This window comes from Heterodontus francisci, chromosome 1 (assembly GCF_036365525.1).
Source record: "Heterodontus francisci isolate sHetFra1 chromosome 1, sHetFra1.hap1, whole genome shotgun sequence".
Classification (NCBI taxonomy): Eukaryota; Metazoa; Chordata; class Chondrichthyes; order Heterodontiformes; family Heterodontidae; genus Heterodontus; species Heterodontus francisci.
The window spans coordinates 80,979,461-81,004,382 of NC_090371.1; the positions used below are offsets into that span (position 1 = coordinate 80,979,461).

The 24,922-nt window shown below is 41.7% G+C and overlaps 1 protein-coding gene across 4 annotated transcripts in view; it reads left to right on the top strand.

Moving 5' to 3' along the window:
• pik3c3 (phosphatidylinositol 3-kinase, catalytic subunit type 3) overlaps window positions 1–24,922 on the top strand; it is a 153,234-nt gene that overhangs the window by 94,074 nt on the left and 34,238 nt on the right. For all 4 annotated transcript variants that reach the window (XM_068032629.1, XM_068032636.1, XM_068032642.1 and 1 more), the window contains 5 exons: window positions 5,278–5,345; window positions 11,717–11,822; window positions 14,266–14,382; window positions 17,142–17,273; window positions 23,256–23,384. In XM_068032629.1, the coding sequence (XP_067888730.1) occupies window positions 5,278–5,345; window positions 11,717–11,822; window positions 14,266–14,382; window positions 17,142–17,273; window positions 23,256–23,384 (552 nt within the window). The remainder of the gene's footprint in view (window positions 1–5,277; window positions 5,346–11,716; window positions 11,823–14,265; window positions 14,383–17,141; window positions 17,274–23,255; window positions 23,385–24,922) is intronic.

Consider the following 24,922-nt stretch of genomic DNA (forward strand, 5'->3'; position numbering starts at 1 on the left):
TCCCTGCAGCTGTGAGGCTGCAGTGCTAACCACTCTCTTGGAGACAGTGATGTGGATAATTTCCTCCAACAGGGTTTCTGATTGTAGCTGGAGTATACAAAGGTGGTCAGCCAACAGACAGGATTTGAAAGCTTTCAAGCTGGAATGGAGACAGAGAGAGACCCCCAGGTGGGTCTGCATGTGTCAGGGTTCAGTTGCTTCCCTCTCTGCTGCAGAAAGATACGAGCTTAAAACGACAGATAGGGAGGGGCTTGTCACATGACAGTCACTCAGTCATTCAAACATAAGTTAGTAGTATTTCTCTCTTGCTAAAAAGAACAGGTAGTTTCTTTAAACTTCCTGGGTCTTGGTTCTTGCTGGGGCATGAGCAGACATTTTGTTCCCCTCCTCCACAAGCATTGCATTGTAGGATACAGAGTTGTAAATTAGGTAGCCATCTTAAGCTGTCAGCCAAATCATCCTTTTAGCTGGTCTTTTTAAAAAAAAAAATTCAGATCTCCAGTCAGTGAATTGAAGAACATTATCATTCAACAAAGCACATTGGTGTAATAATTGGGAGGACTTCAACCATAATCTTTGGACCCATCACAATCTCTATACCCTCAGCACTAGCTCCAGCCCCTTCCCCGACTGCTATCTCAGCTCAAATTGGACTGTTAACATCCTTAGGGTCCTATTTGAGCCTGTGTCAAGCTTCTGATTCCATATTCTCTGTCACTATGACGACCAGCTCTACCCTTCCTTTACCCATGTGTCACTGAAACCCTCATCCATGCATCAACACTATTTACTCTCATGGTTTCCTGGTCTAGCCTCTCACTTATCACCCTTCAGGAACTTCAACTCCTCCAAAATTTTGCTGCCCCTATCTCATTCCACACCAAATCGCTCACCCTCTGTCCTTGCACAATTACATTGACTTATTCTGTTCTCAATGCTGGCTATTATTGCCCATCCCTAGTTGCTCTGAACAGGTGGGGTTGGGCAACCAAGAAACTACTGCAGTCTTCTTCATAGTGGTGCTTCCACAATAGCTTAAGTAAAGAATTCTAGAGTATTGGTATATATCCAAACCTTCTTGGTATGTAATTTACTAGCGGTCCCACAATTTTTCCAGAGAGTCAGAGAAAGAAATTGTGTTTGAAGTAACATTTGAGTTGCCGCAATGCATTGTGCATAATGCAGCCCCAGTGCAGACTTACTTTGGCTTTCTGTTTTTGATGTTGATTAGACTTTATAATTTGCCATTCCTGGTTGATCTGAGAAGATGGTGCACTGGTGCTGAAGGACATGAATGTTGAGTTCAGTGGTTTGGTTACCAAGTGAACTGCTCTGTCCTGAACAATGCCCAGTCTCTTGAGCTCCTGGTTCCCCAGTGTCTCAATTTTAAAATTCTCATTCTTGTATTTAAATATCTTTTTTTTTTAATGGCTTTGCTGCTCACTACCTTTCAAGCTGCACAATTCCCATCTCCCAAGAATTCTCCTTTCCTTTTACTCTAGCTCCTCTTAATGTTCCTCTATCACCTTCCCCATTTTCAGGCCCACCTCTTTTGACCCAAATTCAGCTGAACATCTGAAATAAAAACAAGAAATGCTGGAACCACTCAGCAGGTCTGGCAGCATCTGTGGAATGAGAAGCAGAGTTAACGTTTCGGGTCAGTGACCCTTCTTCGGAACTCTGAACATCTGATGTTTTTCTTTCACTTCTGAAATGTCTGGAGTATCAAAGCGGTGCAGTGGTTAGCACCGCAGCCTAACAGCTCCAGCGACCCGGGTGCGGTTCTGGGTACTGCCTGTGCGGAGTTTGCAAGTTCTCCCTGTGAGTGCATGGGTTTCCTCGGGTGCTCCGGTTTCCCCTCTCATGCCAAAGACTTGCGGGTTGATAGGTAAATTGGCCATTGTACAAAATTGTCCCTAGCATAGGTAGGTGGTAGGAGAATTGAGGGAAGGTGGGGATGTGAGAGGGAAAAATGGGATTAATGTAGGATTATTATAAATGGGTGGTTGATGGTGCGGGCTCGGTGAGCCGAAGGGCCTGTTTCGGTACTGTATCTCTCTCTGGCTCTCAGTATTTGAAAATTTCCCTTCTCTGCCCCACTCACCCTCCCATATGCCTTTTTTCTCTCCTCCGGTCTATAAACCAGTTATCCCCAAAATTGCTCCCCTGGTGTCCATCAGAGATTAATGACCAACTGTGCAGTAAAGGATAGAGATTTTGTTAGAAAGTCAGAAACCTTGGGCAGGCATAAGCTGAAACAGTTATTACTGGAGTATTGCAGGACTTAATTTCGAGAGGTTGCTCATGGAAGATTATTAATTGTCGATAAACTTGGGAACGACAATAATAGGAATAATGTGCCCAGGTACAGAAGAATTTTGGTAGATTTATTAGGAAATTGTTCCTATTTTGTCCCAATTGTTTTTAAATGTATTTACTTGTAGAGAGGTAATGAACACAATAGTGAGTGTTGAGAGGGTCAGATATGCAGAGTCATAGTCATACAGCACAGAAACAGGCCCATCGTGTCCGCGCGGCCATCAAGCACCAAACTATTCTAATCCCATTTTCCAGCACTTGGCCCGTTGTCTTGTATGCTATGGTGTTTCAAGTGCTCATCTAAATACTACTTAAATGTTGAGGGTTTCAGCCTCTACCACCTCTTCAGGCGGTGCATTCCAGATTCCAACCACACTCTAGGTGAAAAAATGTTTCCTCAAATCCCCTCTGAACCTCCTGCCCTTTACCTTAAATCTATGTGGTGAAGAGAAGATAGATTTGGGGCTATTGTAAAATCAATAGCCCAGTGCAGGACTCCAGAAGAAAGATCGTATCACTTTGCTCAGCTGGTAGCTCTGGCACACTCTCCTTTGGGTTTTAATTTAGGTTGACTATTCATTGCAGTACTGAAGGAGGTACTATTTTTGGATGAGTTGTTGAACTGACGTTCTGCATGTCTGTTCAGGTAATTTTTTTTTAAATCCCATGGCATTGTTGAAGGAAGAACAAGGCACTCTTTTGCCTTGATCAGATGCAGTTCTGATGAAAGGTCACAGACCTGAAACATTAACTCTGCTTTTCTCTCCATAGATGCTGCCTGACCTGCTTAGTATTTCCAGCATTTTTTGTTTTTATTTCAGATTTCCAGCATTTGCTGTATTTTGCTTTTATTATATTATTGCATTCTTTTGCTGTCCTAACCAAACATTGCTCAATCAATCAATGCCCTGAAAATGCTGGAAATGCTCAGCAGGTCTTGTAGCATCCGTGGAGAGAGAGAGAAACAGAGTTGACCTTTCAGGTGCGATCATCTTTTGTCAGAACTTGGAAAAAGTTAGAGGTAATAGGTTTTAAGCAAGTACGGAGGCAGTGAAAGAGAGGGAAGGAAAGAATAAAAGGGAATGTCATAGTGTGGAAGGCAGGTGAGATTAAATGACAGAAGTAAAAGCAAAATACTGCGGATGCTGGAAATCTGAAATAAAAACAAGAAATGCTGGAACCACTCAGCAAGTCTGGCAGCATCTGTGAAAAGAGAAGTAGAGTTAACGTTTCGGGTCAGTGACTTCTTCAGAACGACAAAAGGTTTGATTGTGCAGGGCAAAAGGAGATGGTAATGGAACAAGTAAACAAGGCTCTGGATGAGGTGTAAATGGGAAATTACAGAATCAGCACAAACAGCTGCCATCTGGAAAAAACAATGGGGCTAGAGATTATGATCTGAACTTATTGAATTCTACGTTGAAAGGCTGTAAACTGCCTAGTCGAAAGATGAGTTGCTGCTCAAGCTTGCGTTGAGCTTTATTGAAACAGCATAGGAGGCTGAGGTTAGAATGGAAGAGTTAAAATGACAGGCAGCCGGGAGCTCGGGGTCATGCTTGCAGACTGAATTGAGGTGTTACGCAAAGCAGTTGCCTAATCTGCATTGTGAGAAGCGATTACAGTATATTAAGTTGAAAGAAGTATAAGTAAATTGCTGTTTCACCTGGAATGAGTGCTTAGGGTCCTGGAAGAGAGAGAAAAAAATCAGCAACTTATGAAAATATGAATTGATGCCGAAAATGCACAGCAGACCAATCAGCATCTTAAAAGAAAAAGTTGATATGTCAATGACCTGGCTTTCCTCTACGGATGCTGACTGACTTGATATTTTCTGCGTTTATTACAGCTTCTTTGGACATTCTTCTCATTTTCTGCTTGTTGGGCCTTACTGTATACAGATTGACTCCACTTCAGAAATAATTCAGCAAAAAAGACCACAAAGTTGGCATATTGTCTGCAACTCAATTGATAACCTAATGTCCTTCAGGGAAGGAAATCTGCCACTACTTCAATATCTAGCCTACATAAGTTCTATGCAGAATGGTTGGCTCCTAGTGCTCTCTGTAGTGGCTCACAAAGCAAGTTAATAAACGTAGCTTTTGCCAGTATTGCCTATGTCTTGAACAATTTAAAAAGAAACACTAGACAGATCAAATGCCAATCAAATGAAGTAATGGTATATAAGACTCTGATTAAATCTCAACATAGAATAATGTGTGGAGCACTTACCACTTTCCCTGGGAAGGATATTATTCCTCATTGAATTAAAGATGAATAGAACAATGCAGATGATGCTCGGCTAAGTGGGAAATTTAAGGAAGTTTTATATTCTTGCAGGAAATCGAGCACATTTTGAGATGGAGTAATGTATTTCGAAGTTCACAAAAGATTGGTTAAAATTAGTTTTTGACACTGGTGAAGGTTTGAAACTAGGACATTTAAAATTCAGAAGTAGATTTGGAATTTGAACAGAACTATTTCTCAATACAAAAGCAAAATACTGCAGATGCTGGAAATCTCAAATAAAAATAAAATGATGGAAGTACTCCGTAGGTCTGGCAGCATCTGTGGTGAGAGATGATGAAAGGTCACAGACTTGAAACACTAACTTTCTCTCTCTCCACAGATGCTGCCAGACCTGCTGAGTATTTCCATCATTTTCTGTTTTTATTTCACCCAGTGGCTTATACAAATTAGCAGAAAAGTGACTGAAGGAACTGTCTGGCAGTTGATTTAAGAGATTGACGTCTGTTTGGACAAAAAATGTTTCTAAAGTGCTTGGAATATGAGGGAGAAATCCAACGTAATAGGATGATTTGTTGAAACAAACTGAAACTGGCCCAAATACCAGTTAGAACTAACTATTGATGTAGTGATCAAATTATCATCTATTTTGTCTTGTACTTTCTGGAATTAATAATTCAACTGTGATTTGACTTTTCTTCCCTCCTCCTCCAGCAAGACCTTTGTGCGTTCCTAATATCAAGAGCTTGCAGGAATTCTACTCTGGCAAACTATTTATACTGGTAAGTTTTTTTTTATTTTGCCAAGGGTTTTCTTGGGGGTCACTACATAGAGTCATAGAATGGTTACAGAACAAAAGGAGGCAATTTGGGGCATTGTGTCCATGCTGGCTCTCTAATAACTTAGCGAGTTCCACTCCCCTGCCCCTTCCCCTTAGCCCTACAAATTTCTTCCCCTTCAGGTGCTTATCCAATTCCCATTTGAAAGCGGAAATTGAATCTGCCTCCACCACCCTCTCGGGCAATGCATTCCAGATTCTAACCACTTGCTGCAGCAAAAAAAAAAATGTCCTTCTGTCACCATTTATTCTTTTGCCAATCACTTTAAATCTGTCTCTTCTGGTTCTCGACCCTTCGCCGCACTTTATCTCTATCTACTCTGTTTAGATCCCTCCAGTCTGCCTTCTCTAAGGAGAACAGCCCCAGCTTCTCCAAACTATGCACATAACTGAAGTCCCTCATCCCTGAAACCATTCTCTTAAATCTTTCTGCACCATCTAAAGCCTTCACATCCTTCCTAAAGTGTGCTGCCAAAAATCAGGCAGAATACTCCAGTTGAGGCCAAACCAGTGTTTTATAAAGGTTCAAAAGCAAGTTGTAGGAGGTGTCCAATATAATGAGGGCAAAGTGGCTGGAAATGGGATACTTTCTTGAATTCCATTGTTACAAGGTGCTGTTATGTCTTGGCTGGTCTGGTGAGGTCGTTGAATCTTTCTGGCACTGAGTTGGTTTGTGCCTGCCAAGGCCTCATCCAGCTGTTGCGAGTGGGACATTTCTCTCTCCAGTCTCCTTCGGTATTCCATAACTGCTCTCCTCTTTTCCTTATTTGAGGCAATGAAAACTCTGTCTCAGTTTTAAATCTGTGGCCTGTCCCTTTAAAACTTATGCTGTCAGTTAAACATGGCAGTACTGCTGGTTTCCCATCCCCTAAAGATGAGCACCTAATAGTTGGTGCTGTTTCTGCTGGAAAGAGAGATATGTATCTAGAGGGAGAGAGGAATGGGGAGGTATCCTTAGAGTGGGTGAAGTTACACAGTTGGTGTGATCATATTTGTTTTACCAGATCACATTAGATCATTGACTCAAAGAATCATAATGACACAGAAGGAGGACATTTGGCCCATAGAGTCCATGCTGGTGCTCTGTAGAGCAATCCAATTAGTCCCATTTCCCCATCTGTATCGCTGTAGCCCTGTAAGTTTATTCCATGCAAGTGCCCATCCAATTTCCTTTTGAACTCATTCTTCTCCACTTCCACCACCCTTGTAGGCAGTGAGTTCCAGGTCATTACCACTTAATGCATAAAATAAGTTCTTCACATTCCCCCATGTAGCTTTTGCCAAAATCTTAAGTCTGTGGCCCCTAGTAAAGCACTGCAATGCCCTGTTGGATAGCCTTAAATGTGAGGTAAAGGTCTGCAAAGGAAACCGACCAGCCCAAATGCTGGACCTGGAAGTGCGACCCGACCCAAACCAGGTAGCAGGCCTTTACCCATGTACTGATGTAAGGGCTTGCTACGGGACCCAACGGGTTTCCTTTGCAGACCTTTAGCCTCTAGTCCTTGTACCATCAGCTAATGGGAACAGCTTTTCTTTGTCGACCCTATGCAAGCCTGTCATAATCTTGTACCTCTATCAAACTGCCCCTCTATCTCCTTTGTTCTAAGGAGAACAACTCCAGCTTCTCCGACCTAACCTTGTAACTAAAATCCCTCACCGGTGGAACCATTCTGGTTAATGATCTCTGCACTCTATCGGACCCTGACATCTTTCCTAACGTGACCATAACTGGATGCAATACTTCAGTTGTGGCCGAACCAGAGCTTTATGAAGGCTCAGCATAACTCACCTGCTTTTTTACTTAATGCTTCCATTTATGCTTTGCTAATTACTCTTCCAACATGTTCTACCACCTTCAAAGATCTATGCGCATGAACCCCTAGGTCCCTCTGTCCCTGTACACTCTTTAGAACTGTGCGATTTAGTCTGTATTGCCTCTCCTTATCCCTTCTGCCAAAATGCATCACCTCATACTCCTTTGTATTAAATTCCATTTGCCTTGTGTCTGCCCATTCTGCTAGCCTATTTATGTCTTGTTGCAGTCGATTGATATCATCCTCACTGTCTGCCACACCTCCAGATTTGGTGTCATTGGCAAATTTTGAACTTTTACTCTATATTCCAATATCCAGGTTATTTATTACATAGCAAAAAAAAAAGTGGCCCTGGCACTGAACCTTGGGGAACACCACTGTCTACCATCTTCCAGACTGAAAAACAATCGTTCACCGTGACTCGCTGCTTTCTGTCCTTAAGCCAGTTTTTTTTTAATCCAAGCTGACCCTGATCCTCCTATCCTATGAGCCTCAATTTTGTTAACCAGCCTTTTATGTGGTACTTTCTTAAAATTCATGTAGGCAACATTTGGTGCGTTCCTTTTGGCAATCTTCTCAATCAGACCACAGTAAAAGACCAAATTTTAAATTGGATGGAAGTTTAAGCAGAAATTGAGCAGTTCCAAAAGCCCTGATTTTCACATGGTACACTCTTCCAGAATATCTGATCATATGGATGAGAGATTTTAGTGCCAACTGGTCCAGCTGCTTAGTTTAGCAAATGTCTGCACCCAAGTATAAATAACCAGTTGCATTTATGAATGTAGAAAAACATCCCAAGGTGCTTCACAGAAGCATAATCAGAAGGAAGTGGGTGCCCAGCCAAAGAATGTATGTTAGGAGGGATAAAAGTTTTGGTTAACGAGGTAAGTTTTGAGGCGAGTCTTGAAGGAGGGGAGATGAGATGAAGAGGCAGAGGGGATTCCAGAGTGTTTCTTTGAGGTGATTGAGTATATGGGTGCCGGTGGTGAAGAAAGAATGATTATTAGCTGGAGTCAAAGGAATGGAGTTTAGAGGGGACCTTGTAGGGCTGGAGAAGGTTGGAAATGGTGAGGGGTGAGGCCATGAAGGGATTTCAGCACATGTGTGAATTTTGGTAGTCTGTTTTGTCTGAGACTTCATTCTGGTTGTTATCTTTATGGGCTCAAGTAAATTCCAGTTTGCAGCCTGCTGAGGCTGTCGTGTGCTTCCCATTTTGGTCCATTGCCTCACTCCTGATTTATTTCTTTTGAGTTTTGGTTTTACTGCACCACAAGATATTGGTTGTCTTTGTGCAAAATCTAACAAGGTTTTTTAATGTGATTTCTTGAAGCTTCAGAGTTTGTAGCTCTAGTTGGTTGAATTTATATTGATGGATGCAATGTCAGTACGTATTTTGACCAATTTGTACTTCGGAAAGATTGAATACTTAATAGTTCAAATCTTGCAATACATTTTAATAAACATTTGAAAGTGTTTCTTGGCATTTAGAACTTCAACAGTGGTTTAAATTTACTTGGTAAATTTTGGTTTGGTGTTTAGCATAATGTGCTATAAATTCACCAATTTTAGTGTTAAAAATGGTGCAGTAGATAGTTAAATTGTTTATTCTAGAGCAACTGATTCTGCTTTTGGAAAATGAATTTCATATTCCGGTTGACTGACTTTTGGAATCTGGCTGCTTTTAGATGATGGAGAATTTTAGTTTCAACATGGTCTGCAGTGAGGAGGGAAGTTTGACTAGATAGGGAAATTCTTTCTCTCCCCCCAACTTTACATCTCCCTTCATGCAAATACTCCCCATTTGCTCAGTTTTCAGTGAACCAATGTTTGAGTTGCATTTGTGTCAGTCAGTTAAGTTACTGAATCTGAAGATTGTCGTCTGCTGCTCCAGTGATTTCAACAAGTAGTTAGTTTAGCCATATAGACAGGAAGATCCCAAGTTTGATCTTCTATGCTGAGTTTAGTTTATCTGAGCTGGGGTATTATTAAAGGTACTGTGGGTGTTCTCTGTGCTCCTGCAGTAGGAAGAAAATAGACCATGATGCTTGCAACTGATCTGGTTTAGCTGTACTACTTTCACACCCATTTCTTCCTTCCCATCCAAACATGCTGTCAAATGGTCTCGCCACTTCCTGTTGAGATCGTGCATAAATAATGGCCATCTGTCACCCCTGAAACCATGCCCTAGCAAGGCAGTATCACCTTAGGGAGGGGAAAATATTGGCAGGTGTTACGACCAGGTGAGGAAGGGGTTTCAGGCTCCCCTCTGGCCCCTTTCATGGTTTGGTCGTAACAGGGTTTAACTTTTTAAAGTGTTTTTAGCTTCACCTCAGTGAGTCTTTGCTCACTGCCCTCTAACTGTAGTTGTAAATGACCCAATCAGACCGGCTTTGTCCGGTTTAAACAAGAAAGGTGTAAGCTTATTAACCCTAACGCTCTAACTCAGCTTAAGTTACTCAAAGTATGTGACGCAATCACGCTAGCATGGATACGCGATAAACACACGCACAAATAGATGCAGAGGAGGAGAAAGAATTAAGAGGCGGGGGTTTGGAATAGTAAATGGAATTCAGTTACTATCTTTAGTTTGGATGTAAAGACCTTGGTTGAAGTCAAGTCTTGCAGTTCTTGTTGGGGCCCAGTGCACACTTCCAAACTTGTTACGCTGGTACCAGAAGGCTGCAGGGGTCTTCTGTCTTGAGGCTTAAGTTGCTTCCGTGGGTCCCTGGAACTTTGAGAGAGACAGGGAGAGAGCACAGTGGTGCAGTGGTTAGCACCGCAGCCTCACAACTCCAGCGACCCGGGTTCAATTCTGGGTACTACCTGTGTGGAGTTTGCAAGTTCTCCCTATGTCTGCGTGGGTTTCCTCCGGGTGCTCCGGTTTCCTCCCACATGCCAAAGACTTGCAGGTTGATAGGTTAATTGGCTATTATAAATTGCCCCTAGTATAGGTAGGTGGTAGGGAAATATAGGGACAGGTGGGGATGTGGTAGGAATATGGGATTAGTGTAGGATTACTATAAATGGGTGGCTGATGGTCGGCACAGACTCGGTGGGCCGAAGGGCCTGTTTCAGTGCTGTATCTCTAAAACTAAAAACTAAGCAGTGCTTTCTTTTTGAAGTTCAACTGCAGTCTGCCTCAAATCTTTCTGTGAGGCACAATTCAATCAATTCCCAGGTTGACCAGGTTAGTCATGTATCCAGCTCTTCGTTTGAAACAGCATCGCCTGCGAGGGTTGTTGATTCTTCAAAGCTTACCAGACACACTTGGTGGGGGGGCAGTGGGGGTGGTGTTGGTGATGGAGGGGCTGGAGTGTTGAAAATGGCTCTCAGTATATTTTGATCATCACTCTTGCCCAGCCCAATCTTGCTAATTGTATCAGGGAGTACTTCCATTGTCTCTGTATTCAACTGTCTCTCAGAATGCAAATGTGCAGCCATGTTTTCAGCTGTTCAGCTCTGGTCTTTTTGAACAAGTTATGTTCAATGTCCAGTAAAAGTTTAAATAGTGTCCCATATGACGAAATTAATATGTTTCCATTTGGCAAGTGTGGTTTCCGTCACACAGGTCAAAATATAGAAACAATTGTCCTCTGAAGATGTGTGAAAGGGAATACGACTCTGTGCACTTTGCATGAACTATCCAAAATATGCAGGTATGTTTGCTGCCTAAATTTTTATGATCAAGTTATGGCCAGAAGAAATATAAATGAGCTTCAGTGTACCAGCTTTTTCTTGATTGTGGTACAAAGGATTACTTTGCTGAAAGAAAATACTTTGATCAGCTTTTTGTCATGTCATATATGTGTTGGCTTTCATTAACAGGGGGATTGAGTTTAAGAGCCGCGAGGTTATGCTGCAGCTCTATAAGGCCCTGGTTCGACCACACTTGGAATATTGTGTTCAGTTCTGGTCGCCTCATTATAGAAAGGATGTGGAAGCTTTACAGAGGGTGCAGAGGAGATTTACCAGGATGCTGCCTGGACTGGAGGGCATGTCTTACGAAGAAAGATTGAGGGAGCTAGGGCTTTTCTCATTGGAGCGAAGAAGGATGAGAGGTGACTTGATAGAGGGGTACAAGATGATGAGAGGCATAGATAGAGTGGATAGCCAGAGACTTTTTCCCAGGGTGGAAAGGGCTATCACCAGGGGGCATAATTTTAAGGTGATTGGAGGAAGGTTTCGGAGAGATGTCAGAGGTAGATTCTTTACACAGAGTGGTGGGTGCGTGGAATGCACTGCCAGCGGTGGTAGTAGAAGCAGATACATTAGGGACATTTAAGCGACTCTTGGATAGGTACATGGATGATAGTAGAATGAAGGGTAGGTAGTTAGTTTGATCTTAGAGTAGGTTAAAGGTTCGGCACAACATCGTGGGCCGAAGGGCCTGTACTGTGCTGTACTGTTCTATGTTCTATATTCCATTTTTGCATATTTTGGATCTAGTATTTATATAGTGTATTTCTCAAGCTGTGTTGCTTTTTTCCTGTTTCCAAAGGTATGTTATTGTAGAATGTGAAGATCAGGATACTCAACAACGTGACCCAAAAACTCATGAGATGTATTTGAATGTGATGAGGAGGTTTAGTCAAGCCTTGCTAAAGGTATTTAGAATGGTTGTTTTCAATTTTCTTCCATTTTTGTATTGGCTACTATTACTAATTAAATGTCCAGGTATCCAGATTGTACTATCATATAATGGCAAGGGTAGGTTTGTTTTCTTGTGTCTTGGTATTTGATTTTAGTCAAAATAGCTGCAAAAGTTAGATTTTTTGCAGTCCAGTTGAGCCAACAATGTATCTGCTATTCTGGTTGTTTTTTTTGTAAATAATTCCAGTTGTACTAATTGCCTGCTCATCTTTCACATCTTTGCTTGCTAGTAGACAATTTTTGCTCCTTCCGAATAAGGACTGGAGAATGCAGGAACAGGAAATCCCACTTGCCATCTTTGTCACTTTGGTCCCTTTAAAGGATAGTTCCCATTTTATGAGAATAACAGCAACTTGTATTTATATAGCGCCTTTAATGTAATGAAACATCTAAAGGCACTTTACAGGAGCATTATAAAACAAAGTATGACACCAAGCCACAAAAGGAGATATTGGGTCAGATGACCAAAAGTTTGGTCAAAGAAGTAGGTTTTAAGATGCCTCTCAAAGGAGGAAAACGAGGTGGAGAGAGGATATTCCAAAGCTTGGGGCATAGGCAACTGAGAGCGTGGCCACCAACGATGGAGGGATTAAAATCAGGAATGCTCGAGGCCAGAATTAGTGGAGTGCTGATATCTCAGAGGGTTGTGAGGCTGAAGGAGATTAGAGATATGGAGGTGCAAGACCATGGAAGGACTTGAAAATGAGAATTTTAAAATCAAGATGTTGCTTGACCGGGAGCCAATGTAGGTCAGCGAGCAGAGGGTTGATAGGGGAACAAGACTTGGTGCAAGTTAAGCCACGGGCAGCAGAGTATTGGATAACCTCCAGTTTACAGAGAGTAGGATGATGGAGACCACCCAGGAATGCATTGGAATAGTCAAGTCTAGAGGTAAAGAAGGCATGAAGGTTTCAGCAGCAGATGTGCTGAGATAGGTGAAATCAGGCAATGTTAGAGGTGGAAATAAGCAGTCTTTGTGATGGCACGGCTATGAGATTGGAAGCTGATCTCAGGGTCCGATGTGACACCAAGGTTGTGAACAGACTGACTTAATCTCAGACTGTTGCCAGGGAGAGGAATGGAGTTTGGAGTGAGGACCGAAAATGATGGCTTCAGTTTTCCCAATATTAAATTGGATGAGAGATCAGCTCATTAGTACTGGATGTTGCATAAGCAGTCTGATAGGTTAGCAACAGTGGAGGAGTCAAGAGAAGTGGTGGTGAGGTAGAGCTGTGTGTCGCCAGCATACATGTGAAAACTAATGCCATGCTTTCAGATGTCGCCGAGGGGCAACATGTAGACCAGAAATAGGGGGCCAAGGATAGATCCTCGGGGAAACACCAGCAGTAATGGAGCAGGAAGAGAAGCCATTGCAAGTGATTCTCTGGCTACAATTGGATAGATAAGAATGGAACCAGCAGTGCTATCCAGCTGGGGAAGAGTGGAGAGGCATTGGAAGAGGATGGTATAGTCAACTGTGTGAAAGGCCGCACACACGTCGAAGGAAGAGGAGGGAAAGTTTACTTTTGTCACAGTCACACAAGATGTAATTTGTGACTTTGATAAGAGTTGTTTCCGGGGCAGAAACCTGATTAGAGGGATTTAAACATGGAGTTCTGGGTAAGATGGGAACGGGTTTGGAAGGTGACAACATGGTCAAGGACTTTGGAGAGGAAAGACAGGTTGGAGATGGGATAGTAGTTTGCAAGGACGGTGGGTTCGAGGGTTATTTTTTTGAGGCGAGGTGTGGTGATGGCAGATTTAAAGGAGAGAAGCACAACACCTGAAGAGAGAATGGTTTACAATATTTGCTAACATGGGGACCAGGAGGGAAAGTTGGGTGATCAGTTTAATGGGAATAGCATACACAGTTAATAAATTATGGCAGTTTTGTGACCCTTTTAATATAGGGTGAAAGGATATTAAATTTTGTATGAAAGACCTCAACCTGTTACTAAGTTTGTACATTAGTGTGTACCGGGTAATTTGTAATAAACCATGAGATATCTGCTAAAGTTCAAAAAAAAAAAAATCTGATCTGGATTCTAACTCCAAATTTGTCATTGATTTCTTCATAAAATAATGAATTTGATGCAGGATGTAAATAGTCTGGATCATTGCAAATTTTGTGACCAATTAACATAATTTGTTTCTGTGAACATTATTTTAGTTATACTGAATGGCCCTCTGGGTGCCCCCCCCCCGCCCCCGCCCCTAACCGTGTCCCTACTACTTCACACTAATTCAGTAACTTTTCTGTACTGAATGGGTCTTTTTTTTTTTAAGGGATATTAATTTCCTGCTAGAAAATTACGATCATGATCACGAAGCTGCTTGTGGGGTAACTGCACTGCACAGAAAGGTATTAACTGACTTTTTAATAACCGCATATTTTAGGGAGACAAAAATGTGAGGGTCATGCGCTCTCTTCTAGCTGCTCAACAAACATTTGTGGATCGACTAGTGCACCTTATGAAAGCTGTTCAGCGCGAAAGTGGGAATCGGAAGAAAAAGGTATTTTCACAAATGGCTAGTTCATTTACTAAATTAAATTTGAATAACATTGGAAATTTATGTAATGTTCCCACATCTTTTAAACTGTTTATTACAACTACATGATTTGTGGCTAGGAAGAATACTTATTGTCAGCATTTTTGTATCAGTATATATTGATGGAGTTCAACACAGCTGTCAAAGTTGTGATTTCTTAAGACTGGTTTTGTGCAAAAGATATATTATGACTGGATAAAAATTCAGACTAGAGACTTGTTTCTGTTTCAGGATGCTTATAAGATTCATAACATTATTATGCAAAATTCCCACTGTAAAACTATTTAAATAATCCACAGTCTAGTGTCCAGCCAGCACACTTTGAAACTCGTGATACTGTGCTTAAAACATTTCATTTTTGTAACCAGGTTATCTTGCGTTGAGATATCTCCTGCATCCCTAGATTTTTGTGGATGCTGATTGTTTTAGTACAAATACTATTCTTAAAGCTGTCTGTGGTTTATACAGGTATTTGCCCAGAACAACGACTTAATGAATGAAACTATGTGGACTACATATGCAAATTGTTTATTCATGAATGTTTAATCTTGTAGATCAGCGATGCTGATCTCTAGCGATTCCATGCTTTTTTTTAAAAAAACATTTAAACTAGGTATTGATCAAGTAATGCACCAATTTCCTGTCTATCCAAATAAATTGATTCCTCTTTTCTTCCTAATTTTGAAAGACAGTCCACACAGTCCTATACCTCTCATTCGTTTTGCTGGTTTGGATTTTGAAGTAATTTTAAGTAGTTCTAATATCTTTATAAAAATGAGAGGGGAGACAAGTCCCATTACTTTATAACTATACTCTTCGTATTTCATTGCCTTTTATAAGAAGGCTAAACTTATTAGCATCTTTACTGATGCATTGAGACCAAATAACAAAGCTTTCCAAAATTCTTAGAAGGAATCTGGATAAGGACTCGTAACCTGTGTCTTCAGAAATTCACACCATCTTGGCATAGAACTATATCACCATTCCTTCACTGTCACTGGATCCAAATTCTGGAACTCTTTCCCGAACAGCACTGTGGGTGTACCTTCACCACATGGACTGCAGCAGTTCACCACCTTTTCAAGGGTAATTGCGGATGGGCAATCAATTTTGGTCTTGCCGACGATGCCTATATGCCATGAAAAGATTTTTTAAGAAGAATTCTGGGGATACATCAAGCTCCATGTAGTTCAGCCTCACAACAGAAACTGCAACAGTAGTTTCCACTTTCTAAAAGAAATACTACCCTGGCCTCATTGCAATCAAATGAGAAATTCCCTATATTACATTCATTCATTTAAAGGCTATATGGATCTTTGTTTGTCAGTTATCTCCTCTGTATGGGGAGACAAATAGTTTGTGGTGCCACGTTAACGTTGTTCTGGTGAAAACGATTGCTGGTGCCCTGCTCAGTATAGTGCTCCCAAGTGTCTTCCTCTCCTCCCCCTCCCCCCTTTCCCTCATTGAATTGGCAGCTCTGGCCTGTGACAGTGGCTAAACACCTTGCAAAACATTTGCAGTTACGTATAGTGCCTGACTGAAATAATTCTGCCCTTCCTTCACTGGAATAGTTTAAGTACCTGATAAAAATTTAATTGGTTGTGGAACCTGTTACGACCAGGTGAGAAAGGTATCTAGGAGTTTCTTAGCCTTCACCTGGTCTTACCGTAACAGGGTTTAATTTTAAACACACTGTTTTTATCTCCCCCTTGGTGAATCCTTGTTCACTGCTTTCCAATTATAAGGCAAAGAAACCAGCACAAACGAACTTTCTTGGTTTAAAGAAGAAAAGTTGGAAATTTATTAAGCTTAAACTCTAATTCGGTTAACGCCTACAGATACACGATCACCCATGCTAGCATGCATATGTGATACACACATGCAAATAGAGACAGAAAAGAGCAGAAGAAAAATAAAGTGGAAAAGATGAGGCAATATCTGAAGAGTTTTTGTTACAGTTCTTCGAGCTCACTGTAGAGTCCTTGATTGTATGTAGTTCTTGGCTGGAGGAGACTTTTCTCTCTTGGGCTTCATGTGGATTCAGAGGCTTGTGAGAGATGGAAGCAGACAGGAAAGGTCTTCTCAGTTCAGGAGCAAACAGTCTTTGAGTTCAAACTGTTTGGCAACCTGGCTTTTTCTGAATTGTACAAACAGGTTAGTCATGTGACTAACTGGTCTGACCATGTCTTGGATTACAGCAGTCTCTGGAATGCTCCCCTTACACCCACTACCTGGTGATCAAGGTCTATTGTGGGTTGAATGTGTCAGGGAATGGTCCTTTGTCCTTCCAATCACCGTATGCTAAAATGCAAATGTCTTTTTCAGCCATGGCTGGTCTGTTTAACGAGTCCTTTCTTCACTCCAGTAACAGTTAAGAATCAATGTTCATGATAAAATTGATGTGCTTCATTCTTGGCAGGTGAGGCTTAGCATGATTAACCTATTTCCTGGAAAAATAACATTAAATTTATATAGTGTCTTTCATGACCTCAGGGTGTCCAGAAGTGCTTCTTAGTCAGTGAAGTAGTCACTGTTGTAATTTGGGGAAATAAATGTGCCCATTTGTACACCGCAAGGTCCTAGAAACAGCAGTGAGAAAAATGACTCGATAATTTTTAATACCTTTTTTTCCATCTTGCCTTTCCATTCACCTTGTACTTTTTGTTGACTCCAAGAATTGCCCCATTTTTTTTTTAAATAAGATTTTTGTTCTCTCCTTCTAGATTGAAAGGTTGCAGACATTATTGGCAGACAATGAAAAAGTGAATTTATCAGAGATTGAACCTATACCTTTACCTTTAGAGCCACAAGTTAAAATCAGGGGTATCATCCCAGAAAAAGCAACGTTATTTAAGGTAAATGGGATTTGAGATTTTGTGTGTGAAATATTAAATAATTTTAATTTGCAGTTTGATTCAACGAACCTTTTGGTTCACAATGTTTCTGATGTAATTTTTAGTTTTCTTTCAATATTCTGATGGTTTTTTTTCAGGTTTGTTTTTAAGCTTGGTTTGCATTAGAATAGTGTGCTCAGACAGTGGGAAGGGGGTTTGTTTAATTTCTGACAAATATTCTGTCTCATTTTGACCAAGTAGAAATTTGGGTTCAATTTACAATCTCTTTTCATCAGTTTGTAATATCTACCGTGTAAAAATAGTTCCACAGCCATAACATTTGCTGGTCAGGACCATTATTATTACTATTTGGCAGCCCCAATCGACTACAGAGGTGAAAAAGAAACAAATTGTAAACTTGTAAAATTGTAGACTGGAAGTTGGATGTGCAGTCTTATTGCTTAGTGGCAGTGCAGAAGTCAAAAGGTAATGGAGAGGTAGAAATGAGCATTGTCAGCACCTAAGTTAAAGCTGATCACATGGGGTAGTTTTAACACTCAAAGACGGGTGCGAAGTTAAAATTTCAAACTAGAACCCGCTCGCTTCAGGTGTGAAGGAAAGCAAGATGGGTATGCAACCAATCTGCTCTTAGAAGGTGTGTCGGTGGTTGAAGTTTTTTATGGCAGCTTTTAACAAGGTTTCTATTTTTATCTGCTGTGGGCTAGGCTTCCCTGGCCTCTGGGAAAGCTGGCAGGTAAGAGGAGACAACAAGGGCTGGATCTATAAGTGAAGTGCCTTTTACAATCCGACTTGAACAAGAATGTTTCCTGCAGGCCCACCAAACTGACCCCGACCCCATTGCTTTCTCCCCCACCACAGCTAAGGCTATCTGTGCCACAGCTTTCACTGGCCAACAGACAGTTGGCCTGTCAATCAGGCTGGCTGTCAGCCAAGAAGTCTGGGCGGTTGGTGAGGGGCGGGTGGGGGGGGGGGAAAAGAAGTCCACGTGTCTGGAGTGAAAAATAAACCGGGTGGACTTCTGGTTTTCTGTCCACAAGCCTCCCCCTGCTCTGAAAGCATGCCACAGTAAATATCAAAGCCCATGTCTCTAGCTGATGTCACCAAGGACAAACATTTAAATGTGAAGGAGAATGGGGGCCAAAAGTGAATCCTTCAGTGAACTATTAGTGAAAGGAGTAAGGGCTGAGGGGGATGTGTGACTAGGATAGACTGTATAGAGTACCCTGTTGACTACAGACAGGAGAGAATTTGGTTGAGAAAAAAGGGCATCAGTGGGCAGAAAGTGATATTGTCATATTTGCTATATTTACTCTGAATAAATTGAAAGTGAAGTGGCTCACTACTAACAGCTAAGCCTGTTGAATCTAATTGCTTTAACTGTTTAAGTACTTTTCCTCCCACAGGCCTTATTTGCTGTGTGAAGTCCAGTGAAATTAATCTGGTGTCAGTTTTTCACATAGATTTTCAGAAGATATTAAATTTCTCTGTCACCCCAGCTATGTAGAGCTTCAGGGACTGTGCAATTAGCACAGCTTGTGAGATACAAGCAGCTGTGATTTGAAGACCAATTTTACTTAGGCCTGCCTGTGATGCTGGTCACACCTATTTGTTGTCTAGCTAGGCAATATGATGAGCAGAGTTCTACCCCAGCCACCAACTGTCTTCAGAAGCAACGGCAACAACTACTACTCATATTTATGTACCACCTTTAATGTAATAAAACATCACACAGTACTTCACAAAAGCATTATAAAACAATTTGACAGTTACATGCAATCTTAGGCTAGATGGACAAAAGCTTGACCAAAGAGGTAGGTTTTAAGTGTCTTAAAGGAGGAAAAAGAGGTAGAAAGGCAGAGAGATTTAAGGAGGGATTTCCAGAGCTTAGGGCCTAGGCAGCTAAATCCTTGTTGTCATGGTGAAGCATTTGAAATCAGGGATGCTGAAGAGGCCAAATGTAGCCAGATATCTGAGGGCTATGGGGTTGGAGGAGATTACAGAGATAGGGAGGCTGCGAGGCCATGGAGGGAACTGCACTGTCTGCAAGTCCAGCCCATAAAAACAGATTGACACAAACTTTAATAAAATTTTAAAAATTATTCATTGTCCCTTTACTGAATTATATATTTGAATACTACAATTTATGTATGCTATTCATCAATATTAGTTTTATTCCAATGACCTTTTTGTCAGAACTGATAGATCATTGACCTGAAATGTTAACTGTTTCTCTCTTCACAGATGCTGCCAAACCTGCTGAGTATTTCTAGCACTTTATTTTTATTTCAGATTTCCCGCATCTGCAGTATTTTGCTTTTATACTAAAATATCAATAGTTAATTTGTCAACAGTACAAGAGTCTCATAGCTGTGGTAGATATCAAACTGACAGGATGGTGAATATCTAATAACCATACAATGTACTAAGCGGGTGGTACATTTTTAGCCAGTATCAAATGAGTTCTAAAAAAAGATTGCATTCATATAACACCTTTCACTACCATGTCCCAAAGTATTTTACAGCCAGTTAAATACTTCTGAAGGGTAGTTGCTGTTGTAATGTATGAAATGTGGCAGCCAATTTACACACAGTAAGATCCCACATACAGCATTGTGATAATGTCCATGAGCAAATTTTTTTCTGAAATAAAAGCAAAATACTGCGGATGCTGGAAATTTCAAATAAAAACAAGAAGTGCTGGAAATACTCAGCAGGTCTGGCAGCATCGGTGGAGAGAGAAGCAGAGATAACGTTTCAGGTCAGTGACCTTTCATCAGAACTGTAATAGGTTTTAAGCAAATAAAGCAGGGGTGGGGGAAAAGAGAACAAAAGGGAGGTGTTAATAGCACAGAGGGTCAGAGCGATTAACTGACCAGGAGAATTATTGTGCATTAAATTTAGTACTGTAAGCTCTAAACTGTTTGATCTTGATAGAGCTGAATATGTTGCAGATGCTTCTGTCCATGACTGTGTTGGTAGGAGTGATCACCGCACAGTCCTTGCGGAGACGAAGTCCCGCCTTCACATTGACGATACCATCCATCGTGTTGTGTGGCACTATCACCGTGCTAAATGGGATAGATTTCGAACAGATATAGCAATGCAAAACTGGGCATCCATGAGGCGCTGTGGGCCATCAGCAGCAGCGGAATTGTACTCGACCACAATCTGTAACCTCATGGCCCAACATATCCCCTACTGTCCCATTACCATCAAGCCAGGAAGACCAACCTTGGTTCAATGAAGAGTGCAGGTGGGCATGCCAGGAGCAGCACCAGGCATACCTCAAAATGAGGTGTCAACCTGGTGAAGCTACAACCCAGGACTACTTGCATGCCAAACTGCATAAGCAGCATGCGAGATACAGAGCTAAGCGATCCCATAACCAACGGATCAGATCTAAGCTCTGCAGTCCTGCCACATCCAGTCGTGAATGCTGGTGGACAATTAAACAACTAACTGGAGGAGGTGGCTCCACAAATATGCCCATCCTCAATGATGGGGGAGCCCAGCACATTAGTGCGAAAGATAAGGCTGAAGCATTTGCAACAATCTTCATCCAGAAGTGCCGAGTTGATGATCCATCTCGGCCCCCTCCTGAAGTTCCCAGCATTGCAGATGCCAGACTTCAGCCAATTTGATTCACTCTGTGTGGTATCAAGAAACGACTGAAGGCACTGGATATTGCATAGGCTATGGGTCCTGACAATATTCCAGCAATAGTACTGAAGAGCTGTAGTCCAGAACTTGCCTCACCCCTAGCCAAGCTGTTCCAGTATAGCTACAACACTGGCATTTACCCGGCAATGTGGAAAATTGCCCAGGTATGTCCTGTACACAAAAAGCAGGGCAAGTCCAACCCGACCAATTACCGCCCCATCATTCTACTCTCAATCATCAGTAAAGTGATGGAAGGTGTCATCAACAGTGCCATCAAGCAGCACTTGCTTGTCAATAACCTGCTCAGTGATGCTCTGTTTGGGTTCTGCCAGGGCCACTCAGCTCCTGACCTCATTACAGCCTTGGTTCAAACGTGGACAAAAGAGCTAAACTCAAGAGATGAGGTGAGAGTGACTGCCCTTGACATCAAGGCAGCATTTGACTGAGTATGGCATCAAGGAGCCCTAGCAAAACTGGAGTCAGTGGGAATTAGGGGGAAAACGCTCTGCTGGTTGAAGTCATACCTAGCGCAAAGGAAGATGGCTGTGGTCGTTGGAGGTCGATCATCTGAGCTCCAGGACATCACTGCAGGAGTTCCTCAGGGTAGTGTCCTCGGCCCAACCATCTTCTGCTGCTTCATAAATGACCTTGCTTCAATCATAAGGTCAGAAGTGGGGATGTTCGCTGATGATTGCACAATATTCACCATTCGCAACTCAAATACTGAAGCAGTCTGTGCAGAAATGCAGCAAGACCTGGACAATATCCAAGCTTGGGCTGATAAGTGGCAAGTAACATTCGTGCCACACAAGTGCCAGGCAATGACCATCTCCAACAAGAGAGAATCTAACCATCTCCTCTTGACATTCAATGGCATTGCCATCGCTGAATCCACCACTATCAACATCCTACGGACTACCATTGACCAGAAACTGAACTGGAGTAGCCATATAAATACCGTGGCTACAAGAGCAGGTCAGAGGCTAGGAATTCTGCGGCGAGTAACTCACCTCCTGACTCCCCAAAGCCTGTCCACCATCTCCAAGGCACAAGTCAGGAGTGTGATGGAATACTCTCCACTTGCCTGGATGGGTGCAGCTCCAACAACATTCAAGAAGCTCGACACCATCCAGAACAAAGCAGCCCGCTTGATTGACACACCATGCACAAACGTTCACTCCCTCCACCATTGATGCACAGTGGCAGCAGTGTGTACCATCTACAAGATGCACTGCAGCAACGCACCAAGGCTCCTTCGACAGCAGCTTCCAAACCCGCAATCTCTACCACTTTGAAGAGCAGCAGATGTATGGGAACATCACCACCTGCAAGTTCCCGTCCAAGTCGCACACCATCCTGACTTGGAATTATATCGCCGTTCCTTCACTATCGCTGAGTCAAAATCCTGGAGCTCCCTAACAGCACGGTGGGTGTACCTACCTCACATGGACTGCAGCAGTTCACGAAGGCAGCTCACCACCACCTTTTCAAGGGCAATTAGGGATGGGCAATAAATGCTGGCATAGCCAGTGATGCCTACATCTAATGAATAAAAAAAAAAGTGCATGTTCTATTTGAGAATAAATGTTTAAATTATTAATTTTGTTAATAGTACTTGAAAATATTATCTGTTCATTTGTGTTTAAAGCATTGACGTTTCCGGGGAGAAATTCATTCACGTAGCACCGCTTCTATGCAGACTTAGCTCAATTTCACTGAGGGCTACCTGCACTGCGTTCTTCAATGCTATCACCTAATCATTTAGACTTTAACTATAGTTTAGACATAGATTGGAATTCGGGCAAATTTATGCACGTGCTCTAATTCTAACTTCTGATCGTGATACTGAACATGTATAAATATTGGCGAGAAGGAATTTCAAGAGAAAGTTTACTTTTGGACTAACACGTCCTGTCCAAAGTAAACACCCCCCTCCGCCCGCTTCATTTTTTTGGAAGAGAAAAATTGCTGAAGCACTTCATTGGGTGTTTTTGTAACGTGCTTCTCTGGGGTTCCGTAGTTCCAGATTGACTTTCCAGCTGCTCTGAAGTTACTGTCTTGGTTTGCTGTGAAGCCATGTTTGAATGCAGGGGGTACTCTCCATTAGTAACAACAGCAAAGTAGTGTAACAGGAGGAAAAATCTAACTTTAGTCTCCTGTCAGGTGAAAAAGTTTTTTTTTTGTTTCAACCTTAATCTAAATTCTGGGTGGACATGAGCTTGAAAATGTTTCAAACCAAAATAATCTCATTGTCTTTCTCCTTTTTCAAACCCCACTCCCCACACTTTCCTTCCTACCTAATGTATTCTAATTTTTTTACAGAGTGCACTAATGCCAGCAAAGTTAATATTTAAAACTGAAGATGGAGGTAAATACCCTGTTATATTCAAGCATGGTGATGATCTCCGACAGGATCAGCTTATCCTCCAGATCATCTCACTTATGGACAAGGTAGTAAGCAAGCTAAATGCCTAGTAGATTCCTATCAAATTATATTTTTTCTGCATGTATGTAAATTTATTGGAAAATCTGAAATCATTTGTGTCATTATTGATTAGAAATCAGCATTAATAAGATTTCTATTGGAATTTACTCGTTAACATAATCGTTTGGTAGTAAAGAACTTGAGTATTGCTGAAAATATGGGACATGTTGAAGCTCTTCATCTTGCACTCATCAGGACAATCCACACGAATACCAATATAAGGGAAAGCAACAACTTTATACTGTATGAGAAGAGTGCTGATTGGTTGGCAAGTGAACTCTGGTAGAGGTGTTGCCATGGAGAATGCACCAGTTTACGGTGACTGACAGTTAATTGCCAAGCTTTGTTTGAAATTTAAACCAGGCAACTTGTCAGCATAATTCTTCGCACACTGCAGATTATTTAGCAAATGTTGTCCAATCGCGGAATCACATCTAATGTTGGACACTGTTTTGAGTTTTGCAAGCACGGGCTGGTTGGGTACGGCCTGTACCTTGCCCGTTGCGAACAGCAGAAGGGACATGTTTGATACGATCTGTCAGTCTTTGGGACATACGGCCTATATACCTCGCATCTCACTGACCTTGAAATTCATCTATCACTTTACTCATTTGTGTGACAGGCAGGACGTCTTTTTGGCCAGTCTACCTCAAATTACCCTGGAAAGGTAATGTATCCCAAATATTTGACAACAGTTGAAGCAGGCCGTTTCAGCTGCTTCTATGCAGTAGCAACACGTTTGATGTTCGCCACTAACAAGATGCTGCCGTCAAGCCAAATAGACATCCTGCCTATCTCTCAAATGAGTAATGTGATATATGAATTTCAATGCCAATTCTCATCCTTGTTTTCAAATCCCTCCGTGGCCTGGACCCTCCCTATCTCTGTAATCTTCTGTAGATATTTGCACTCCTTTAATTCCAGCTTCTTGAGCATTACTGATTTCAATCGCTCCACCATTGGTGACTGTGCCTTCAGCTTCCTAGGCCCTAAGCTCTAGAGTTCCCTCTCTAAACCTCTGCCTCTCTACCTTGCTTTCCTCTTTTAAGACACTTCTTTAAAACTGACCTCTTTCACCAAGCTTTTGGTCATCTGACTAATATCTCGTGGCTTGCTGTCATATTTTTGTTTTATAATGCCTCTGGGTAGCATCTTGGGACATTTTATTATGTTAAAGGCACTATATAAGTAGCTATGTAAAAATCCTGGAACTCCCTTCCTAACAGTACTGTGGGTGTAGCTACATCACATGGACTGTAGAGGTTTAAGGTGGTTTACCATACAGATTAGGAGTGGGCAAAAAATGCTTGCCTTGCCAATGATGCCCACAAACACAAAAAAAACTTGCATACTGCCTTGTATCCTTTTTTTATTCTGAGATTGTTTTTACTGAAGTTGTTTGTTGCATTACGAGTGCTGTTCGAAACCTGAATTGCTAGACCTAAATAAGATAGATGCTTTATTTCCTTGTTATGCTGAGCATATATGTATCTAAAATAATACA